This window comes from Rhinolophus sinicus, chromosome 14 (assembly GCF_057876585.1).
Source record: "Rhinolophus sinicus isolate RSI-liver-muscle chromosome 14, RSI-T2T, whole genome shotgun sequence".
Classification (NCBI taxonomy): domain Eukaryota; kingdom Metazoa; phylum Chordata; class Mammalia; order Chiroptera; family Rhinolophidae; genus Rhinolophus; species Rhinolophus sinicus.
In genome coordinates this window covers 101,213,208-101,234,396 of record NC_142514.1, presented here as the reverse complement: position 1 = coordinate 101,234,396, position 21,189 = coordinate 101,213,208, and the positions used below count along the sequence as shown (strand labels likewise).

At 37.9% G+C, this 21,189-nt stretch overlaps 1 protein-coding gene across 7 annotated transcripts in view; it reads right to left on the bottom strand.

Annotated features, from left to right (window-relative positions):
* Nucleotides 1-8,059: 8,059 nt before the first annotated feature.
* The window catches only part of DDX6 (DEAD-box helicase 6), a 32,751-nt gene continuing 19,621 nt past the window's right edge, over nt 8,060-21,189 (bottom strand). For 2 of the 7 annotated variants that reach the window (XM_019716313.3, XM_019716312.3), the window contains exons 8-14: nt 20,856-20,978; nt 20,242-20,370; nt 18,908-19,024; nt 17,494-17,557; nt 14,542-14,643; nt 13,841-14,023; nt 11,408-12,413 (exon numbers count right to left, since the gene is read on the bottom strand). In XM_019716313.3, coding sequence (XP_019571872.1) covers nt 13,848-14,023; nt 14,542-14,643; nt 17,494-17,557; nt 18,908-19,024; nt 20,242-20,370; nt 20,856-20,978 — 711 coding nt within the window. In that variant the 3' untranslated portion in view covers nt 11,408-12,413; nt 13,841-13,847. Of the gene's footprint in view, nt 12,414-13,816; nt 14,024-14,541; nt 14,644-17,493; nt 17,558-18,907; nt 19,025-20,241; nt 20,371-20,855; nt 20,979-21,189 lie in introns of all 7 variants that reach the window. The other 5 variants (XM_074335351.2, XM_074335350.2, XM_019716311.3 and 2 more) reach the window with 4 other exon arrangements.

The window sequence follows — 21,189 nt, the reverse complement described above, 5'->3', positions numbered from 1 at the left end:
TACTAATATTATTAGCAGACAGGTCAAGAATATTAAACAAATGGTTATTTTAAGTTCCTATCAATTATGTAGATATCCAGGCCTTCTCAATCACTTGGGGTAGCTGTCTAACCCTGATGTTGGCAGCTGCTCGTCCTTGAGGATTCTTTGATATCCACTGATAGGTCTTTTCTGACAAGGTTGGAGAGTTTTTCATTGATGTCTTGTCTAATAGACAAAATTTCCTGGTTGTGAGTCATGGTCTTTGCAGTCTTCGTCTCCCAGGAACACACTGAAGTGAATCAGTTACTAATTTATTTATTTCTTTAAGACAATTGATAAGTCCTTGATAATAATGTAGAATGTCTCCTTTTAGTAAGGTTGGTTCACAAGTCCCTTCGCATAGGGTAAACAATGACTATTGAGAAGGCCTGTTTAACAAAAGTGTATCTCAGGTTGAGAAGCCCTATAAGGAGAGCTTTTGGCCAAAGGAGAATAAAAGCTTCTGAAAATTTATCTAGTGGAGTTTTAATTTACTATTTGTACATTCTACCAATCCAGAGGACTGGGGGATAAGCACAATGAAAATGCTGTAAAAGCAGTCAAATATTACAAACAGATTCTATCATTGGCTCAGTGAAGTAAGTTCCTCAGTTACTCACATGGAATTCTCCAACTGGGGATTATTATTATTATTATAAATAACTTACCTACCATTAAGGCTGTTGCTCTCCGGCAAGGGAATGTCTCAACCCATCGAGACAATATACAAATCATGACTAATATACATATTTGTATTCTTGAGATGGTGGCATTTGGATAAAACCTAATTACCATACATCAAATGTACCTAAAGGAAATGGGAAATGTCTTTGGGACCCATGGAGTGATTTTCCAGGGTTTGGACACATAGAATATCTGCTATATACTTTATGAGCTACAGTAGGAGGTTTCCAATAATATTCTTTACTCCATGAAACCATCTTTCCAAGACCCCAATGCGTTAGCTCATGTACATGCTAAGCTAGTATCTGTTTGGGTCAAAGTTTTCTCCTTTTTTGTTGCCATATTTTCCTTTCTTCTTTTGTAACTGTCCATTTGAACTATAAAAGAGAGCCTTTTATTGATTTAATAGGGAGAAGAAACATTCTCAAGTCTGGACAATTTGGCTGTTTATTATTGCTTGTCTAGCTGCAATATCAGCTAAATTATTATTATTTTTTGCTTCCATGGTGGCAGCCTTAGAATGTCCTGGAATTTTTGACAATTGCCAATTGTTTCAGTTGTTGTATGACATCTAATTTAAATTCTGTAACCTGTTTTCCATTCTTATGGGCTGCCCTGAGGAAGTTAAGAAGATTTGCTGCTTCCACAACATTCCAAAATTGTGAGCTACACCAAAGGTATAGCAACTCTCAGTGTAAATATTGGCTATTTGATCTTTGGCTCATTTACAAGCTCTTGTTAGATCAGTTAATTTTGTTTGTTGGGCAGATCTTATTCAGGTAAATAAGAAGCTTAAATTTATGTTTACTGTGGAAGTTACTGTATATCCGGCTTGGTAATGTCCCTGTTCATCTTTCATGTAAGAGTCAGCATTATCAATAGGGTTTCCTGTAAATCATTCCTAGGAACAAGAAGGTGGTCAGTAAGCAAAACAGTTTTGGATGTCTTCATCCTGTAAAGAGGGTAATAAAGTTGCTGGGTTAGACTGTTACATTGAGTTAAAGTAATATTAGGCGCAGAGGGGGAGGCAGAAGAAGGGGGGAAATAAAATATTAGGTGCAGAAAGCAAGACTACTTTATAAGAGGCCAGTCGGCTGACAGAAGTGTTGAGTTCAGTACGGATTTAACAGAATGAGTAACATAAGTAAAGGAGCACCTGTAACTATCTCTTCTGTTTGCATAACATGACTGACTGTAGCAGAGATGGCTATCTGCACGGAAAGAGCCCTTTAACTACTGAGTTGAATTGTTTAGAGCTTCTTCAGCTTGTTTCCCTTCAGGGTTCCATTGAGTTGGATCAGACTGACCTGATTTTAATAAGATATATAGAGGCTGAGCCTTAATGAAAAATTTGGAACCTAACTGAGACAGCATTTAGTTAGGTCCAGGAATTCTTTAAGCTGTTTCTGTTCTTTGAAGAAGAAAGGATATTATTCCTCCAAGTCTTTCAGAGTTAATCAGTAGCCTATGTTTAGATATTAGATAACCAAAGTATTTAACTCGGTATAAACAGAATCAAAGCTTGTCCTTTGAGTCCCTATGTCTTTTATGACTAACTATTGTAATAGGTAAGTTGTGTCCTCTTAGGAATCTAATATATCTTAGAGCATAAGAGTAAATCATCCACATATTGGATTAGAGTAGAATTTCTGGGAAATTTAATATTATTTAAATCAGAGAGAAATAGGTGGGACTGTCTATATACCCCTGTGGCATTACATTACTGTCCAAGTAAACTCTGATCTTCCCAGGTGGAAAGGCAAAGAGGGTTTTTTTCTTTTCTTTTTTTACAGGAATGCTGAAAAAGGCACTACATAGATCTATCACTGACAAATATTGGCAATACACACAGGAATAGCTGATAATAGGGTATGTGGATCTGGAACCACAGGATATCTTTATAGCTCTGAGATCCTGTGCAAATCTCCATCCTTTCCCCTTGGGTTTCTTTACTGGAAGGATGGGAAAATTACAGGTGCTCATACATGGAATTATAAGCCCCCCTTTTAAAGATAATTTTGTATAATGAGCTAATTCTAGCTAGTGTATCAGGCCTTAAAGGATATTGGCAAATATAAGGTAGAGGTAAAGTATTATCAATAGTTATTTAAATAGGAGTGGCTGACTTAACCTTGCCAATATCTGTAAAAAGCCTCAAGTTGCATTGGAACATCCTGCAACAAACATTTAGTCAGTCTCGAGACTAGTTTTCTCTCATGTACTTTCTTTAAAAATCATTTTCCCAATCTGATTCATTTAGTTCTAGTAAGTACATTTCACCTTTCTGGGAGAAGGATATGTGAGCATCATTGGTTAGAAAGTCACACTCTCAGGTGACTTGGGGTAGATTTGAGTAGTAAAAATATAGGTTGCCCCTTAACATTTCCTAGTTGGAAGGGAACAGGTTCTGATTTTTAAAAAAAGACTGGTTGATTAGATGTCCCTACCATTTGTACAGAAGCTTTACTCCAAGGGAGAGGGCAATTTAGTCAGATGGTGCTAACAAATGAAGTAGCCCCAGTGTTAGGAAATGCCCTCAGAATCTTTGAAGCAGCCCTATGTTTGCTTCTATTAATATATATACTTTTTTCTTTTTCTAAATCCTGTTTCAGTTTTCTACAATCCTTAAAATGACCTGACTTTCTACAATAAAAGCAGATTCCTCTACAGAAGTTTCCCTAGCAAATCTTTAGTAATTATGTTGCTTTTCTCTCAGAAACCAGTAGATGCATTAATTGGGATAAATCAGAAAAGCTGGGATCATAAGTTCCTTCTAACACTCAACTCAAATTCCTTTGCGAAGTCATCAGGGTCCTAAAGAGGGTTGGGGGAATCTTTAGCAGATTCCTTAGTTCTGCCTGCATACAACCACAGATTTTCCTCTGCCCAAGACCAGCTCCTTTCCAAAGAGAGCTGCAACAGAGGTGCAGGAGAGAGGCAGAGGAAAAGGAGAGCCAGTCCGGACAAAGTAAAGCACACAGTGGGACAGATGGAGAAGAGGCAAAAGTGGGGTGTTGGCACTGAGCAGCTTCAGTAACCTTCTTAATTCAGAGACAGTCTCTAAAATTTTCTTACTAACTTCCTGGAGTGAAGTATGTCCCTCATTTCAGAGGCTTCTATTTGCCAATTGAGGTAAGCTTCCCATTTCATTCAGTTTGATTTTTAAGCCAGCTTTCTCTAATTGTGCACATGAAAATTTATTTAGATGTTATAATGATACAGGAGAGTTAGCATGTCCCTAGATAGACAGGGAGGTCCCTGGTGGAAAAAACAAAGACAGTCATATCCTAAAACTTCAGGTTTTGAAATCACTCCTTTGCTCCAGGACATAACGTAACAAGGCCTTGAGGTTAATCATAAAATTCATTTTGGCCTGACAAACGGAGCAGATCTCATAGATAAGAGTGGGTTACTTTGCTGATTCCTTTAGGATGGGCAAGTAGAACAAACCTGGTAGACGAATTTCATTAGAAGGCGCCAGTTCCCTTCTTCAAACGAGTTCCCTTCTTCAAACAGCTCCCCTTCCCCAAGCAGGCAAGGGAAGGTATAAAAGCGAGAGCTTTTGCCTCAGTTATGGGGCACCCCCCATTCGGGACCCCCTCCCGCTCGGGAGCTGCAACCTCTTCTCCTGCCTCTAATAAACTATCCTTTTAAAAAAACTCTTTGCCTCTCCCTGGTCCGTTTCCATTCTTCGGCTTCACGAGACACGATCCCAGCCCACACTCAGAAACTGCCAGCAGATCCAACATCACCTACATCAATAAAAGCTCTATTTTGGCCATCTTAAGTTGATATCACTTCTAGTTAAATCTTTACATTTCTATAAGTATTTGCAAGACTCCTAGGAATATACGTCTGCCGGAGTATTAATGGGGCTGGAGTCTGGGAGCTTTTTGGCCTTTGAGGCACGATTGCCCATGTAAATTTTGTTTTCTTTTGAGCTCTTCAGAGTCTGAACAAATATCTAGTGATACAATGTAGCGGGCTGAAGTGTGCTGCTTATGGGTTGAGCTCCAAGGGACTGTCACCTCCCGAGTCGAGTCGCTTCAACCCTCTAAAATGCCTCGATTTCTCTCCCCGGCTGTCTAGTACTGTTGCAGAATCCAAGACCAGAAAGAACCCAGGCGGCACTGAGTTAGGCGAAGTCAGCTTTACTACGCTGGTGGGCTCAGCAGGAACCTTCCTAAAAGACTGAGCCCATAGCAAGGTTTTGAGCAGGTTTTTATGGGTTGGGGACTTTCTTCAGTCGGGAAAGGGGTAGAAGTCCTCTCGTGATTGGCTGGAGGTGTGGCTTGGAGGTGGTTATACAGAAGTGGGCTGGGACTTAGGCTGGGGACTTCTCTCTCAGCTCGGGCCATTTTAGGTCGGTTTCACGTGGCAGGAAACCATTTTAAGGTCAGTTTCTCCATCAGTACAACCGTGGGGACTCAGCGCTAGGTGACCAGCCTTTATGTGCGTGTCCCAGGACGAGTCAAATATTTAATGACAGTTGTGTCGGAATTCCCTGTGGGGCCACTGCACTTTTTGAGGAGTACCTTCAAACACCTCCACAAAGATTCTTGGTCACCTAAGAATACCCGAAATTCAGGTTGCCCCTCACCTTTGGAGCTGAACAAGTTCAGACTCTCATTTATCCAGTAAGTTTTGTTCAGACTCTCAGTAAGCAATACTCATTGAAAAGTCAAAATTAAAACCAGCCACCTATTTTTTTTTTTACCTGTCCCTGAGTTATCTTAACTTTTGTCCTTAATTTAACATGGGTTGTCTCAACCCTTAAAACTTTTAATGCAATCTCGAGGAATTTTATTTTTAAATAGCTCAAAGTCATGGCTCCTACCTTAAAACGGGGAGGTCCGGAATTCCAGGAAAAACTCACCCAAGTTCACCCACTGCGAAGCAGGGAGCCTGTGGGCACAATGGGCCCCTGCTGGTACCGAGCATCGAATCCAGATCCGCAGGGCGGTCCAGGATGGGCTTCTTTGGAATCCTGCCGACTACACCAAGTAATGTCGACAAAAAAACATCCGGCCTAAGAGACAGCTTACAAGCGTTTATTTGAGCCAAACTGATGACAATTGCCGGGAAGCAAAGTCTCAATGGATTGAGAAAATGCTCCAGAAAACGGCCGTTTTGCAACTTATTTTATACATTAGAATCAAAGGAGGAAGGTTACAGGAAATCCATTGGTGATAGAGTAAGGGGGTGGGAGAAAGCAAAGCGAGGAAATCTCTGGGATTGGATAAAAAGCAAAATGGAGACACACACACTTTTACATTGGTGGGTACAGGATAGTTAATAGCATTTTACAGCACATAGAGATGGTGTTTGGGGAACAAGGTAACAATGAGGGATTTTGTAGTTTCCTGCTCTGGTGTAGTGGGTTTTGCCCCCTGGGGGGTCTGGAAAAAGGGATTACTCTGACCTTCCAAGGGTATGTTATCTTAGATGCAAAAAAACAACAACAACCAACAGGCTCACTTAAGGTAAAGACTGACCTTTGTCAAGGAAGCTACAGGCCAAGGATGTGACTTCCCACCATGGCTCACCTTGGTTAGGAATTTTTCTGTTCACACCATCCTATGTGGTTAAGTCTCCTGAGCTTGTCAGGTTTAACACGTGGGTCCCTTTTCCATCCACAGGTTGGTTCCTCTGCTGCACTGAAAATCTAGGAGCATTAAAGCCTTGTGTGCCTCACCCCACCCTCCCGCCCCCCCATCATCGGTGGCTCTAATGCTGCAGAAAGGTTACAAATAGGTAGTCTGGTCCTTCACTGATTTGGACTATCCATGGCTTCATTTTAAGTGATTATCATTTTGGGACCTTGCGCCTGCAAATTCCAAACAAATTCCATTTCTTTAGTGTGAAATACAATAGCAGCCCTGACATACTTTTTAAAAATCCCAAAACTCAATGGATCACTTGACCTCCATAAGCCTTTATTCTGACCTGTAGCATTTTGGGTCTCGGTAGTCCTTAAGTCTATTTCTTCTTTCCCAATGTGCAGGCACCCTAGTAAATAGTCACAAGCCCTTTTGAAGAATGCGAGAAGGGGACCAAATTTCCTTTATTCAAGCCTCAAAACAGACTGGCTCAAGTCAGAATTCTGCTCGCCAGACCTAGAGCATTTCTGTGCACGTAAGTCGAGTAAAACTTTCGAATTCTACCGTCTATTTGAGTCCTAGGGAGCCTATAATCAACTAAGGAGTTATCGACAGATAAAGGGTCCCTCTTCAAAACTCCCAGACGCCTTCTCGGTTTTTTTTTTGTTAATCACATTCCTAATTCTTTTTCTTACGAATTCCAGGGCCTAATGTTGCTTTTGTCAGCCTCTCGATTTCCACGTCTTGGCTTTTTCCTTTATGGATTCACCAGTGAAAATTTGAATTAACACTATGTCATGAATTATTCATGTCCCATCCCCTGCCTACCCTGCACAAACCCCCATGGGGTTATCTTTGAGCTAGCTCATCAAATATAACTAACCCAATCCCAGAATCTGTTTAAGAATCTGTTTCCTGCAGTTACTTCTGGTCCCAACAAAAAGGCACACTTGTAATAGAGAAATCTGAGTTTGTTTACATATGGCCTATTTACAAAGGTGTGGGTGTAGGGGAAACCTACCAAGGGGAGGGGACAGTTACCAGAAAATGGAAGGAGTCACAAGGCCTCAACCAGAGAGATCTTCAGTTGAGGGACAAAGGAGCTAGAAGCAATCTTGCAGGGAGAGAATTTGAGGAATACCAACTCTGACCTTCCTCTCCTCTCCCTCTGATTTCCTGAGGTGGAATCCCTCGTGAGCAAACCCAACTGGAAGCCAGACAACAGAGAAAATGTTTACGCTGTTCATACATGTTAATCTTTGGAGAGTGACCCCAGGGAGAAACATCCAGAGGCAGATAGTGTTCTAGAATTAGATTGTCTTGCATATTTTATACCTATTTCTTTTGTATAGTGGGGGTGAGAGTGTTCAGCTTTGTGTCTGAATTTCTCCATTTATAGGTCTTTTGATTTGTGTTTTGTAGTTCTCAGCATACAAATTTATTCCTAAATAATTTTTTGTGGTTATGTTATTTCTGAAACATTTGAAAAATTCTTCTGGGCGGGGAAAACTAGATAACCCCCCTGGACATACTGTGGACTAACATCTGTTCTAAATGATTATCTCGGTTCTGTTTAGGCTATAAAAACTGAGGAAAGTGAAATGTGGATGTGCTCTCAACTGGGCTCAATAGGGGTAGTGTTGAGAATGTCTTATTGCTTCACTGCAGTATGAATTACTTCAGTAAAATGCTCTCAAATGCAAGGATTCCTAAACAGCATAGCCTGCTAAGGACACACCACACACATACACACATTTGGAGTTCCAGTGGGTTTTTATTGAGATAAATTAACAAAATAAACAAACAACGAAAAATCAAGATTTTATCAACCATCTTTTCTAAACTCAGCCGACTCTGGTCCATGTACATATAACATAACACATCCCAACAAAAACAGAGCCCCACTGGAACATTTGCCAATTAACAGAAAGCCAATTTTCCCTTTCCCTAAATGTTTTCAAAATTTTGAGTCTCCACTGTTAACTTCTCAGTGGAACTGGTCCCTTGTGTCTAGGGACATTGAAATTCTATCCCATTTTTATTGAACAATTTTTTTTTTCAAGTTTTAGTTTTGTTTCAAAAAAGGGAAGTGACTTTGTTTTCTCCAGGCACCCCCGCCCACCCAACCATTGGTTAAAATACAGTAGCCTGTATCTTAATAACCCAACCCCTCCCCCCTCCCCTGCCCTGCCCAGTAGTCTACTGGAGAATTTAAATACACTTCTGTCGGAATCAGCTCAGCTGTGGAGGGGCTGAGTCGGTGCCAGGCTAGTCCCCTCTGACCTCATGAACTGTTATAACCTTTGGACACTTAACTCTTTTACCCCAAAGATGAGTTTTTTAGATCAGGAGAGTGGATTTTCTTTGGGACTTTTTAAAAACTATCTTTAAGGATATAAAGTAGAACTACAAGTTCACCAAAGTCCACTTAAGTTCACCAAGTTGACTTCAGTTCCCCCGAGGCCAGTATTTTGAAAAAGGTATTTTGACAGAAAATGACTCACTACAATTTTTAAGATACACAGAACGCTGAAAAAAGTAGCAAATTAAAATAACATGGCTTAATTCCCGGTAATTTATCTTTTGTTACTCATCTTATAAGGTCAGGAGTGTGCCTAAGGGCAGTTTCTGACGAGGTTATGAGCTTCCAAAGTGTTTCTAAATCCTAAAGCAGACACCCTCCCTTTTGGGGCACAGTAACCTCCCTCCCACCCCTATTAAAAAAAAAAAAGAAAAATAATTAAACCAATGATCAGAATGAGATGTTCTGATTCCAACAATTTACACTCAAGGCTTTGTGCTGAGTTGTCTGGTTCTAACCGAAGCATGATGGTATCAAACACAAAGCACATGGTAAGGAAAGATGCTCCCATCTCATTCTGAAAATATATTGATAACCAGTTGCCTCCCACCTCCCCCCAGCTTTTGGGGCCAACCCATTTTATGATGTAGGACCAACTTGAAAATAATTTCGAGACATGTTTAGGTTTCCTTCTCCCTTACTCCTTTCCATGGAAGATCATTTTGGAATAAATTTATTCCATTCCTGAGGGAAAAGCAAGAAAGTTTCTCCATTGGAATGTATGGGAATAGAAAGACAAAAATAGGCCCAGAAGCAGCAAGGTGTGTAACAGTCCATAACCTATTACACAACTACACAACCACAGGCTAAACCACGAGCTGGACATTATTTAAATATTAATAGGGAATAGTTTTCATCCAAATGAACCACTGGAAAAATATTACCATTACTTAAAATAAACACCCAATACTGGAAAAATACAAAAACAATTTCCAATAGTAACAAATGTTCCTTATTGTGAAGGGATTAAAAAAACACAAAAAAAAAAAACACTAGGCTTTGACCTAGTACTTAGAGCATCTTTCCATTTAACAATTACTATTCAAGAGTCAAGCGCCAAAACTGGACAGCTGCCTGTATAAGACTGTCCACTAGTGGTGTCCCAGTTTAAGTGCCACTCCTCATCAGAGGCTATATACTTCAGTAATACTTTCAATTTAAAGTCTGTGCTTTCAGAGGGACCCACAGGCATGTGGCACCAAGCAGACGGCAGTCTGAGGATGGCAAAGAGGACTGCAAAGGACTGCGCTGTTTGTTTAGTCACCCACTCTCTAGCTAGATACAAAATTGCATTTATGAGCCTTTCTTCTATAATGATCCCTCTTATCTTGCCAGAGGTGGGGGGGAAAAAGAGAGCTGCATCAGTACAAGGGCAAGATTTTTTTTTGGTCAAAAGTTGATGCCTTTTAATTTCCCTCCCCCCACCCCCACCTCTCCCAGGAAAAAAGTTCTTTCTTAATTAGGGCTTGAATGTAGTAGCCAACTGGCTGGATAGAACCTATGTGGCTTGGATACCAAATAAATGAGCTTATTCTTTTTTGGGTTGTACTGTGCAGCTCCTGCTACAGTTCTTAAGGAGTCAGGGCTACGTCTGATCAGGAGGCATGTGGAGGATTTTGATCCTCAAGGAATTTTGTGTGAGTCACAAATAGTTTTTGCTTAGAACTAGACAGTCAAAAAAAGCAACTTTGAATAATTGATTTCTTCATCCAGATGAATTAAGCATGAAAGCATATGCAGGACTTACCTTATAATATTTTAGGGTTTTGAAAAACAATGGAGGAATATGGAAATCAAAATTTTTTTTAATTTTATTTTTTTGCCTTTTTTTTTTTTTAACCCTAGATGCCTCCTGATTGACCTAGTACACTGGGTTAAAAGGGAATTAAAAACATTAAAAAAAAAAGTTCACTGGTTTTGATTCATCTCATTCCTTTTGCCTGGAGATCAGGCCAAACATCAAGCATGTTGGGAGGGGCACAATTTAAAGCAACACTATTCACTGTAGAGCATCTGCCAGCAATTTACAATGCAAAATGACAATTCTTGTCACAAAGAGGATGGCAAGCAGCTTTCTGCAGCACAAAAGTTATCACCTCTCAGGGGTTGCCCATTCCTGCAAGTTTATGTAGAAAGGTAGGCAGAGGGCAACACACTTACACAGTACAGGTGATCCACAGAAAGCAAGCCCCCTAACTAACGTTACCAAAGCTGGTACTGGCTAATATTCTGAAATGCAAAATCCATGCTTTATACCTACACTGCTCAGACACTGCCATTTAATCAAATTTCCACACTGCAAGGCAGATTAATTTTTGTTCCCTTTTGCTGAGCTTCAAAAGTTCCTCCAACTTTTAAAAAGGGGGGAAGAAGCAAAATCAGAGAGAGCTTCTCAAAAATAACACCTTAAATTATAGGTTTTTGAAGCTTCCTTGCTCCCTCTGACAGACCTCCTCCAAAAGTACTAGATGAGACAGTGTAGCAGCAAACAGTGAATCCCAGACTTCTGGGTCCCTTTCCAACATAGGGTCCCCATAGAGGTCTGCTCTCTACAGTAAGAAATTTAGTGTTGCGGAAAACTGAGCCCCTCTCATCTTTAGCTGCTCCCATAATCATTCTAAATCCCCTTAATCCCAGCAACCTTCATCCAAAAAAAAAAAAAATCGTGTGTGTGTGTGTGTGTATATATTACACACATATATATACACGTACACACACACACATATATATACACACGAACTCAGAAAAAAAACTTATTTACAAAGTTTATACACGTATACACACCCAATTTTCTACGGGACACGCTCTGCCACAGAGGAAAGAGGGTCAAGGCTGACATGTCTACACATCAAGTGCCATAACTGCTAATGGAGGCAGGCGTATGTAAACCAGTCTTTAGTGTTCTGTTATAGAGCACAAAGGCTTGTCATATGGCTCCTGCAATGATAGACTGCTCTTTCCTTTGGGAGCGAAGATGTTGTATCTACTCAGCCCAGAAGAAATTTTTACTTGGGATTGTTTTTTTTTTTTTTAAATACATGTATTTACAGTGCGGATGGACTGCAGTTGCATATCAACTCCTCCACATAAAGAAAAAAAAATGGTGTTTAACATTACTAATACGTTTCATCTTCCAGCCCTGGGCTTGAGTATTGGGTAGAAAAAGAAGCGAGAGACCAACTTGAAACCAAAATGAAAAGACAAAAATTTTAAGAAGAAAAAGGAAAGAATTATTATTGTTGATTCCTTGGGCTGTGTCTAAAAGATGATATTCTGAATGGTCTCATAGCATAAGGCACTTCGCACAAATAAGTAATAAGCTCTTCAGGCTTAAAAAACCGATGAGTAATCAGGGAGAAGTTGAAATGCACTCAAGAGTCACCTGTTGGAGAATTTTGAAATTGTAGACAAGCTTGTGTGTTCATTAAGATTCTTCTCTTTTTAGGGTTTCTCTCCTTCTCTTCTTTTTCCTCCTTCCTTGTCCCCCTTTCCCAGAAAATTTTTAAAAACTAGCAGTTAGTGCAACTAATGTTCAGTCAGCACACAGTGCAAACAAGTGGAACAAAAAAGGTAAACTCCTTCTTTTCAGCTTTTTTCTCTTCACCAGTTAAAAAAAAAGAAAAAAAATGTCTGAACTCTTCATAGTTTCAAAATAAACAAAATGAAAACCCCACAAAGAGAAGAGCATCCCCCCAAAAAAACAATGTGTCACAGATCCAAATGAGCCTTTTGCAGTTTTTCAAAGCCTAAAGAAAGAAGAAACCCAAAATTAACAAGCGTGAAAGCAGTATGAACTAGGGAATATAGGTTTTCACAATCCCTTTCCCAAATGCTCTGTATTATCCTTTACTGAGCATTTTAACTATTGCAGAATCCATTCAGGATTAAGGAATTTCTGCTAGGCATTTTAGAAACAGAATGAGAGCCTGAAGTTCTAGTAACAGGGCTGGCCCTGTGACTCAGGTGGTTGGAGCTCCGTGCTCCTAACTTGGAGGTCGTTGGTTCAATTCCCACATGGGCCAGTGAGCTGCGCCCTCTACAGCTAAGATTGTGAACAACAGCTCTCCCTGGAGCTGGGCTGCCATAAGCAGCCGGCAGCCAGCGTGAGCTGCCATTAGCTGCCGCAGGCTACCGTGTGCCCGCCATGAGTGGCTGGCAGCCAGCAAGGGCTGCGTGTGGCCAACTGGCGACCGACTGCCTCAGCTGCGGGGAGCGCAAGGCTCATAATACCCGCACGGGCCAGGTAGCTGTGTCCTACACAACTAGACTGAAAAACAACGGCTTGAACCAGAGTAGGGTGGGAGGCGGAAGGGGGGGGGGGGGAGAAAGTTCTAATAACAGATAGAAGTCACTCACAACAATTAAAATCAAAAAAATTATTATAACCTTATATAAACTCAGTAAGTAGCCTGCCAATATACTAGCAAACACTGGCTAGTTTTGTTTGTCTAAGGATTTTGTTTGATATTTAAATTAGGGGGGGGAAAGGTTAGAGTGAAGAGTAATTTGAAAAATCTAAAAACAATAAGTACAATGTTCATTGCTAATTCAGAAACCATCATGTCGCAAATCAGATTTTCCTTAGAAAAATAATTCCAAAATGGTCTACATTCCCTTATGTTGAGCTTTGTTTTAAGCATTTCTACCAGAGCCCAATAGTCACCAAAAGATGAAATGATTAGATGGTGAGGGAAACCAGAGGGAACTTAAAAAAAAAATAGTTATCCTCATAACCTGATTACAATTTGAGAATGAGGTATTACAGGTAATTTAACCTGATTTATTGAGGTACCCATTAGAAATTAAGAGTGAATGTTAACAGAGAGATGACTGAAAAGCAAAGGAAAAAAACAAAGTATTTTTACATTCAAAATTACTGAAAAAGATTCTCTTTGCTTTCATTATTTCAGAAGTCTGAATTTGTCACGGTACTGTTCACATAGCACATTACTTAGGAAGACTGCATTCAAGAACAGCATTTATGGATTCTCCTATGAGACCCAACTTCACCCAAGAGATACTTCCCGTTTACTGTCATTTATGCCAACAAGTGTTTTACCCTATGTTTCTATTATGTATGGTGGGATATCAAATTTCTCCCAGGAAAGATCATCTTGATTGCTTTCCTTTCTATAAACATTATGCTTACTTAGCTATTCTGTAGGGTACGCACATGCTTGTTAAGGTTTCTCATCTTCTACAGGCTCGCTGTGATATTCTGCCACATAGAGGCTCTTGTCAATGTTGCTTGGGATAGGTTTAATTTCTGTTCCCAGCTGCTCCTCAATACTTTTCAGGTTGAAGCGATCATCATATGTGATCAAGTTGATGGCTAAGCCAAGATGACCAAAGCGACCTAATGGAAAACATTTTTAAATAATAAAATTATTTAAATATGAGAATGAATGTGCATGTGCAAGTCTGTGTCAAAACCATACAAGATTGTTTTTCAATGCCATTCTGGGTATATGAAACCACTTTCTCTGGTCTCCTTATACACATTACTCCACAAAACTTCCGATTTCACAGCCCTAAATAGTACTCTAGTTTACTTTCTTCAAATGACAAAATGGATGTTTGTGTCAAAAGTTGCCAAAACTACATGTACTGAACAGTAGTTACGTACATCATCTAATGAGAAAAGCTAGGTTCTCCTTTGTGAATTTATCTCAAATTAAGCATATGGTAGTTATTTAACTTTTCTTAGTAAGTGTTCTGGAAGAGCTAGAAATTAGTCTTAAATATCAAACAACTAAATTAATTTTAATTCACTGTTCTCATCACTACCACACTCTATTTCACACAGGAACAAAATTTAGTGATTAAACTTCTCAAAAAACTTCCACGAAGAACATCACCTTTATTTTTCCTCACCTGATCTTCCAATACGATGGAGATAGGTCTCTGCTAGCTTTGGAAAGTCAAAGTTTATTACCACATTCACAGCTTGTATATCAATACCTCGGGTAAACAAATCTTTAAAAAACAACAACAAAAAATCTCCATTATACCTTTCAATTTTTAAGCATTTAAGCAATTTTAAGCATTTAAAAACATGCTTCTTGTTACCATAATACTCTTTAACATATACCACAGGAGTGCCAAAATAATGTACACAAGTGGACACTTTGGTCAACGTTGCTCAAGCAGTTCACTGTAATCAGAAGTGTGTGGAAGCTGATGGTAACCACTTTGAGCACCTCTTGTAATTGCAGAAGTCAAACGTAACTTGTACTCTCACCTTTTGTTAGTGGTATACATTGAGTATTACAATTTTAATAGTTTTCCTTCCTTAAAATCTGTATGCATTTTTTTGGCACCCACTGTTATTTCTAGTATAATCTAAGTTTATCCACTTCATTATTTCAAATGCATTTGCAAATTACTGACACTACCTTTCATGTACATTATCATAAATAACTTCCTGGTCACAAGTTACCTTTTTGCAGTTCTGTAAGAAAAGTTTTAGAAAATGGTCTAAGATAATTGCAAATGCAGGAAGAGATTAAGATAACTGGTAAACTATAAACTCATAAATGAGTCTCAGGAATAATCAGGAATTTTCTTTAGTTTATTTTTTTTTTTTAATAAATTTTATTGGGGAATATTGGGGAACAATGTGCTTTTCCAGGGCCCATCAGATCCAGGTCGTTGTCCTCAATCTAGCTGTGGAGGGCGCAGCTCACTGGCCCATGCAGGAATCGAACCGGCAACCCTGTTGTTCAGAGCTCGTGCTCTAACCAACTGCTCTTTAGTCTATTTTTTAGTATTTAAGATTAAATAGTAAATTATTTAAAAAAACATTTGTTGTGTAACTTAGAATACTTCAAAAATAGAAGTAATACACCAGCAGTAATTACTTATGTTTTGTTTAGAATTCATTCATCCCATTTTGCTAAATGATTTGCAATAGGTCTGGGGTAAGCTAACATGCAAGGCCATCCCTTCTACTTTTTTCTAGTCTCACAATTACTATGCTCATTAGGTTCTGAAAACTACAAATAGAAATAATAGGCTAATAACTACCATTTCCCCAAAAATAAGACCTAAACGGACAATCAGCTCTAATGCATCTTTTGGAGCAAAAATTAATATAAGACCCAGTCTTTTGTTATATTACGTAAGACCAGGTCTTATAGCTGAGTGTCCGGCTAGGCCTTATTTTTAGGGGAACACAGTAGGTTTCTCTGATTCTATCAGCTCCACACTCCAAGAAAATAATCCATGATGGTCAGAATAGTATTTCTAAAATACTGCTTTGAACTTGCACCTCATTGCTTTAAATAGCCTCCAAGTAAAATTTAAAATTGACATTCAAGGTCCTCCTCTCTGTATTTTGGTCTTAACATACTTTTTCTAACACATTGCCTCAAACCTTCTTCTCTACCAAACTCATCCACTTATCTTTCCTTGAACATACCTTCTTAGCCTTCTATGGATCACTTTTTTATACCAGTCCCCTAACTTAAAGTCCCCTCTTCTACAAATCTGAAATGTATCCAGCTTATGAAGCCCTAAAACTCCATCTATTCTCAGATAAACTCAGCTAGTTACTTTCCCCTCCTATGAAAATTTATGATTAATTTCTACAACTGACGCATGAACAACATAGGGGTTAGAGGCGCTAACTCCTGCACAGTCAAAAATCTGCATATAACTTGACTTCCCCAAAACTTAACTAATATAGTCTACTACTGACTGGAAGCCTTACCGATAAAATATAAACAGTAGATTAACACATATTTTCGAATAAACTATAATGGATATTTGTTTAGAATTCAGTTTAAAGCATCCCATTTTACAAATAAAAAATGGCATAAAACTATAACTTGCCCCGGGTCATGATTAAAGGTTAAAAAAAAAAAAAGTAGGTAGGACTTGGATCCTAAGCTTAAAATTCTAGGAGCATAGTATTCTTTCCACTAAATCAAATATTTTATATTTTTGAATACCTCAATACATTTAAAGGTCAGAACTATTGATAAAAGTAAACATAAATGTATTAATTCACAGTTGTATTAACTGTCCTTTCAAATGTAAGGCACAGAAACAATATAAACTGGAAGTACGCAACATATACGATAGTCCTCTTTTTGAGAAAAATTTGAAATTTCTACAGCAACATTTTTAAAAATTCAAATTTTGACATATTCTAAATCTTAATCTGGGTATTGATTATATGAATGTGTAAACATGCAAAAATTCATCAAATAATATGCTTATGATTTATTGACCTGTGTGGATACCTCAATTAAAAAAAAAAGAAGCAAAATCCATGTTCTTCTCTTTACCCAGAACCTTGTTTAGATTATTAATCTCATACCAATACTAAGATTATATTTGCAGTGTACAGATGGGAGGATACTGAATCCATTTGCTTTGTCTGATCTGATTGTCCAGCTGCTTCCCCAGTGATTTTCTTCATGTAGTGAAATACAATATAGACTAGTCTGCTTCCAGCAAAAAATAAAAAGGCCACAATAAACAATTTCCAAACGTAGATGGTTTCTCAATATAATTCATTTTGCATATGCCATATATAATCCATTCCTGTGTGTTAAAACTATTCAGAAAACACACAAATCCCCAAATTGGTTTAGAAGGTAGATGAGGTTGAGTGCTAAAACGAGTCTTCTGCAGTTTCAGATACAGAATATAATTTCAGGAGTTAACTACAACTCATTCTCAAACTTCAGAAATTCTAGAAGTAGTAGTAGGGAGAGCTAGACTATGTCATTACAGGCTCTGCTGCATAATATGGAACAGAGAAAGCAGAGCAAGAACTCGGGAGAAAAACAATGGATAAAGGAAATAGAAAATACTTACCAGTGCAAACAAGATTGCGGCATAAGCCATTTCGGAAATCATGAAACACACGATTTCGATGTTCCTAGGAACAAAGCAATGGGTTCGATTAAAACTCATACACACAGTCCCAAATTTTTCACTGTTTCTCCTATACAAAATTTATTTACACAAATGAGATGAGCCAATTCAATACACATAAATTTAAAAGGTAAAAAAATTCACCATAAATTGGTTTCTCATGGGAATAAGCAACTAACAGACATCTATGCATATCTATGCACATATAGCATTTGTCTTGACTCTTAAAGCTATTTATATTTTTTGCTGGAGATTATAAATGACAATTTTCACCAAGTTTATATATATATATATATATATATATATATATATATATATATATATATATACTTTTAAGATGTTTCAAACAGATGTTGAATTTGGCATGACCAAAACATCTATTTATTTACCTTTTTAGTAATTATATGCAATAGCTAAAAATAACTACCTTCCAATTAAAAATCAAAAATAAAACACACAATGACTCTAGGAAAAACGGTAAACCTAGCATCTGGCAAACTGACTTATCTTTTCAGTGCAACATTCCTCCATTTTAAAATATTCTCTTCAGCATAATAACACATTCATTTCCTGTGATAATTTCTAGTATTAGATGCCCTATATGATCCCTGACACTAAGCTTCTTTGAAAACCAAATGTGAGCCGACTAATCTAAGTTCTTAACCTGTTACAGTTGTAGAAACTGCTTTCTTTCCATGAAGTTTCAATTATAGTTAGCACACACAAAAAAATGTCTTGCTAGTTTTGAATTTATTTTCTGTAAAATCAAGTTCTGAAATTTAGAGATTCCATCCTTTTAAGACAAATAGTAAAGAAAAAATATTTGGGCTGATGAGGTACAGATACATTAAAAATCTAGGGCAGTATTGTCCAATAGAACTTTCCACAATGATGGAAATGTTCTGTATCTGCACTTTCCAAAACTGTAGCTGCTAATGACATGTAACTTGGCCCTTGAAATGTGGTTAGTGTGACTGAGAAACTAAACTTTATTTAATTTTTAACTTATTTAAATTGCCACATATGGCTAGTGGTTATTGTGTTAAATAGTGCAAATCTAGAGATTACAAGGGGAAGGGAATAAAATCTCACATTAGCATCATGCTTTACAAAGTACTCCATTTGTATATTATCTCAATCTTCCTAACAACTTTGTGAGGTAAGAATATGTATTACCCCTATTTTACAGTTAAAAAACTGAATGCCCAAGACGTTAAAATGAAGGGTTCTTCCCCTACTAAGGAATAATTTATTCTTAAACTTAGGTCATTTGAAGGAGCATTAAAATGAAATCCAAGAAATACTTAGAAAAAGATTTTTTTAAAAGCTGTGCAAGTTCTAGTTTTAAACTCACCTGCCTCATTTTAGCATGGATATAGAAGCAAGAATAACCCAGTTGAGAAATCTTCTTGGCTAGCAATTCAACTCGCTGAGAGGAGTTACAGAAAATGATCGACTGGTTTATCTGAAGCTGAGCACAGAAAAAAAAAAAGACATGAAAAAGAAATAACCTTCATTTATTTTACACATCTTGAAATCACTGGCAAACAAACATGGTCTATGACTTAGAATCTAAGATATAAGAGAGATGCAAAACTATCAGAACTGTAAATACTATTCATTTACTTAGTAGATGCAGGTAATAATTTGTTAAGTTTTTTTGTAAAAGAGTATATTTCAGGGTGGCCGGTTAGGCTCAGTTGGTTAGAGCGTGGTGCTAATAACACCAAGGTTGCTGGTTTGATCCCCACATGGGCCACTGTGAGCTGCGCCCTCCTTAAAAAAAATAATAAAAAGATGTTGAACACTATAAAAAAAATGTATATTTCATAAGGGCACATGATTGATTGCCATCAAGAGTAAAACACAGCTGATTCTCATTATTTGCAATAGTTATGTTCTACAAAGTTGCTGCAAACACTGAATTAGTGAACATAGAACCACTGCTCCTAGGAGAAATACTGGGTAGTTACTGTGAGCCTCTGGTCATACATGTAAGTTTTTCAACAATGAAGCAATAGATAAGTTTGTTTTATGTGTGTTATTGTTTAAAGACACCTTATTTACTCATGACCAACAGCACTGTAACTCATGCCTGCACAAAGTTTATGTGATACAATTTTTCTGCAAGGCACATCAGTCTTCTTGCACTTAGGTGTACTGGACAGCACTTCAGCACTATGCTTAGGGGTCATTTTAAACAGTGAAAAATCAACAAAAAAGGCACGAAAATGCAAAAAAAACGTGGTATCAAATAGACCATGAAAAGAACTTTGGTATATGGTGTGAGAGCTGAAACACGAAGGCTGGGAATATGCACCGTGCTTCAAAATTTTCATCATGCACTACATGTCCACAAATGACTTCTAAAGCACACAACTATTGATTTTGTGGTTATAAAAAAATTTTGGCAAGTAGGTGAGTCTGCAAATACAGAATCTATAAATAATGAGGACTATAATTACCGCAAATAATGAGGACTGACTGTAATTATGGTCAAATTATTTTAGAATTAAAAGTGCCTGTGACTCATCAATCATACAGTATCAACTTCAGATCAACTGCAACTGCCTTTTAGGAAAAGCTATGGGCTTTTTCAAACACCGAAAATGGTAGGAAAACTGGTACAATTGTCTATTTTATTGGGGTTAAGTAATGGATGTTCAGAAGCTGAAGCTTCTTCCTTACCCTGGAGAAAAGTGTGTTGAGGCAGTGTACTTTTTGGCGCTCAGTTACATATGCGTAGTACTGGGTTACTCCCTTCAAAGTTAGTTCCTCCATCAGGTTAATCTCATAGGGTTTCTGCAAATGAGAATTCTGGGGGGAAAAAAAAAAGAAGAATCTTATACTTAAGTGAAAGCAGAATGTATCTCTTAAACTCAAGGTATCTCCTATACAACTATCTGATAAACTCTTGCTTTAAGGGCTACGACTCTCTTCAAAATAAGTATACATAATTTGTCATGGAAGAGAAATAAATTACCATGGGAGATCTAATATTCAGACACGTAGCTAAATTACTATTTTGTACTTTGTACATAAGATTATGCTATAATAATTTAGGTAGCATCAATGGCTACGTCAGCCTGACATCAAAAGTTAAGTGAACAATGAAGAATTTTATCAAATTACTATTATAGCTTTTAAAAAAATCAGTTATGCACAACAAACCTTAACTGATCAGCTGAAAAGCCAAAAACTTGAAATAATCAGCATAGACTGATAAGAAGATGTAATCATGGATAAAGGTATACCCATAGGCAACAGGATGGCACTGCTTCCAAGTACAGATTTATACTCACCATGAACTTCTGTACACTAAGAGGGAAAGTAGCAGAATATAATAAAATCTGTCTGTTTTTAGGTAGCGTGAGAATAATATCCTCCATTATCTGCACAAAATCCTGTGACAGCAACTTATCTGCCTGCAGTATAAAGAAGACAATTTTACAAACAAATAATGTCGTCTTTGGTTAATAAGGCATCATCCACCAAGAGCACCCATGGAATGTTCCTGGTTGTGAACAGTTAAGTACTCTACAACACTGCATAGTGCAAAAGAACCAAGACACATTCCCAGTGATCCAGAAGGGGAAAAGTCTGTAATATCCATCTTCTAGGGGGAAAAATAAAACC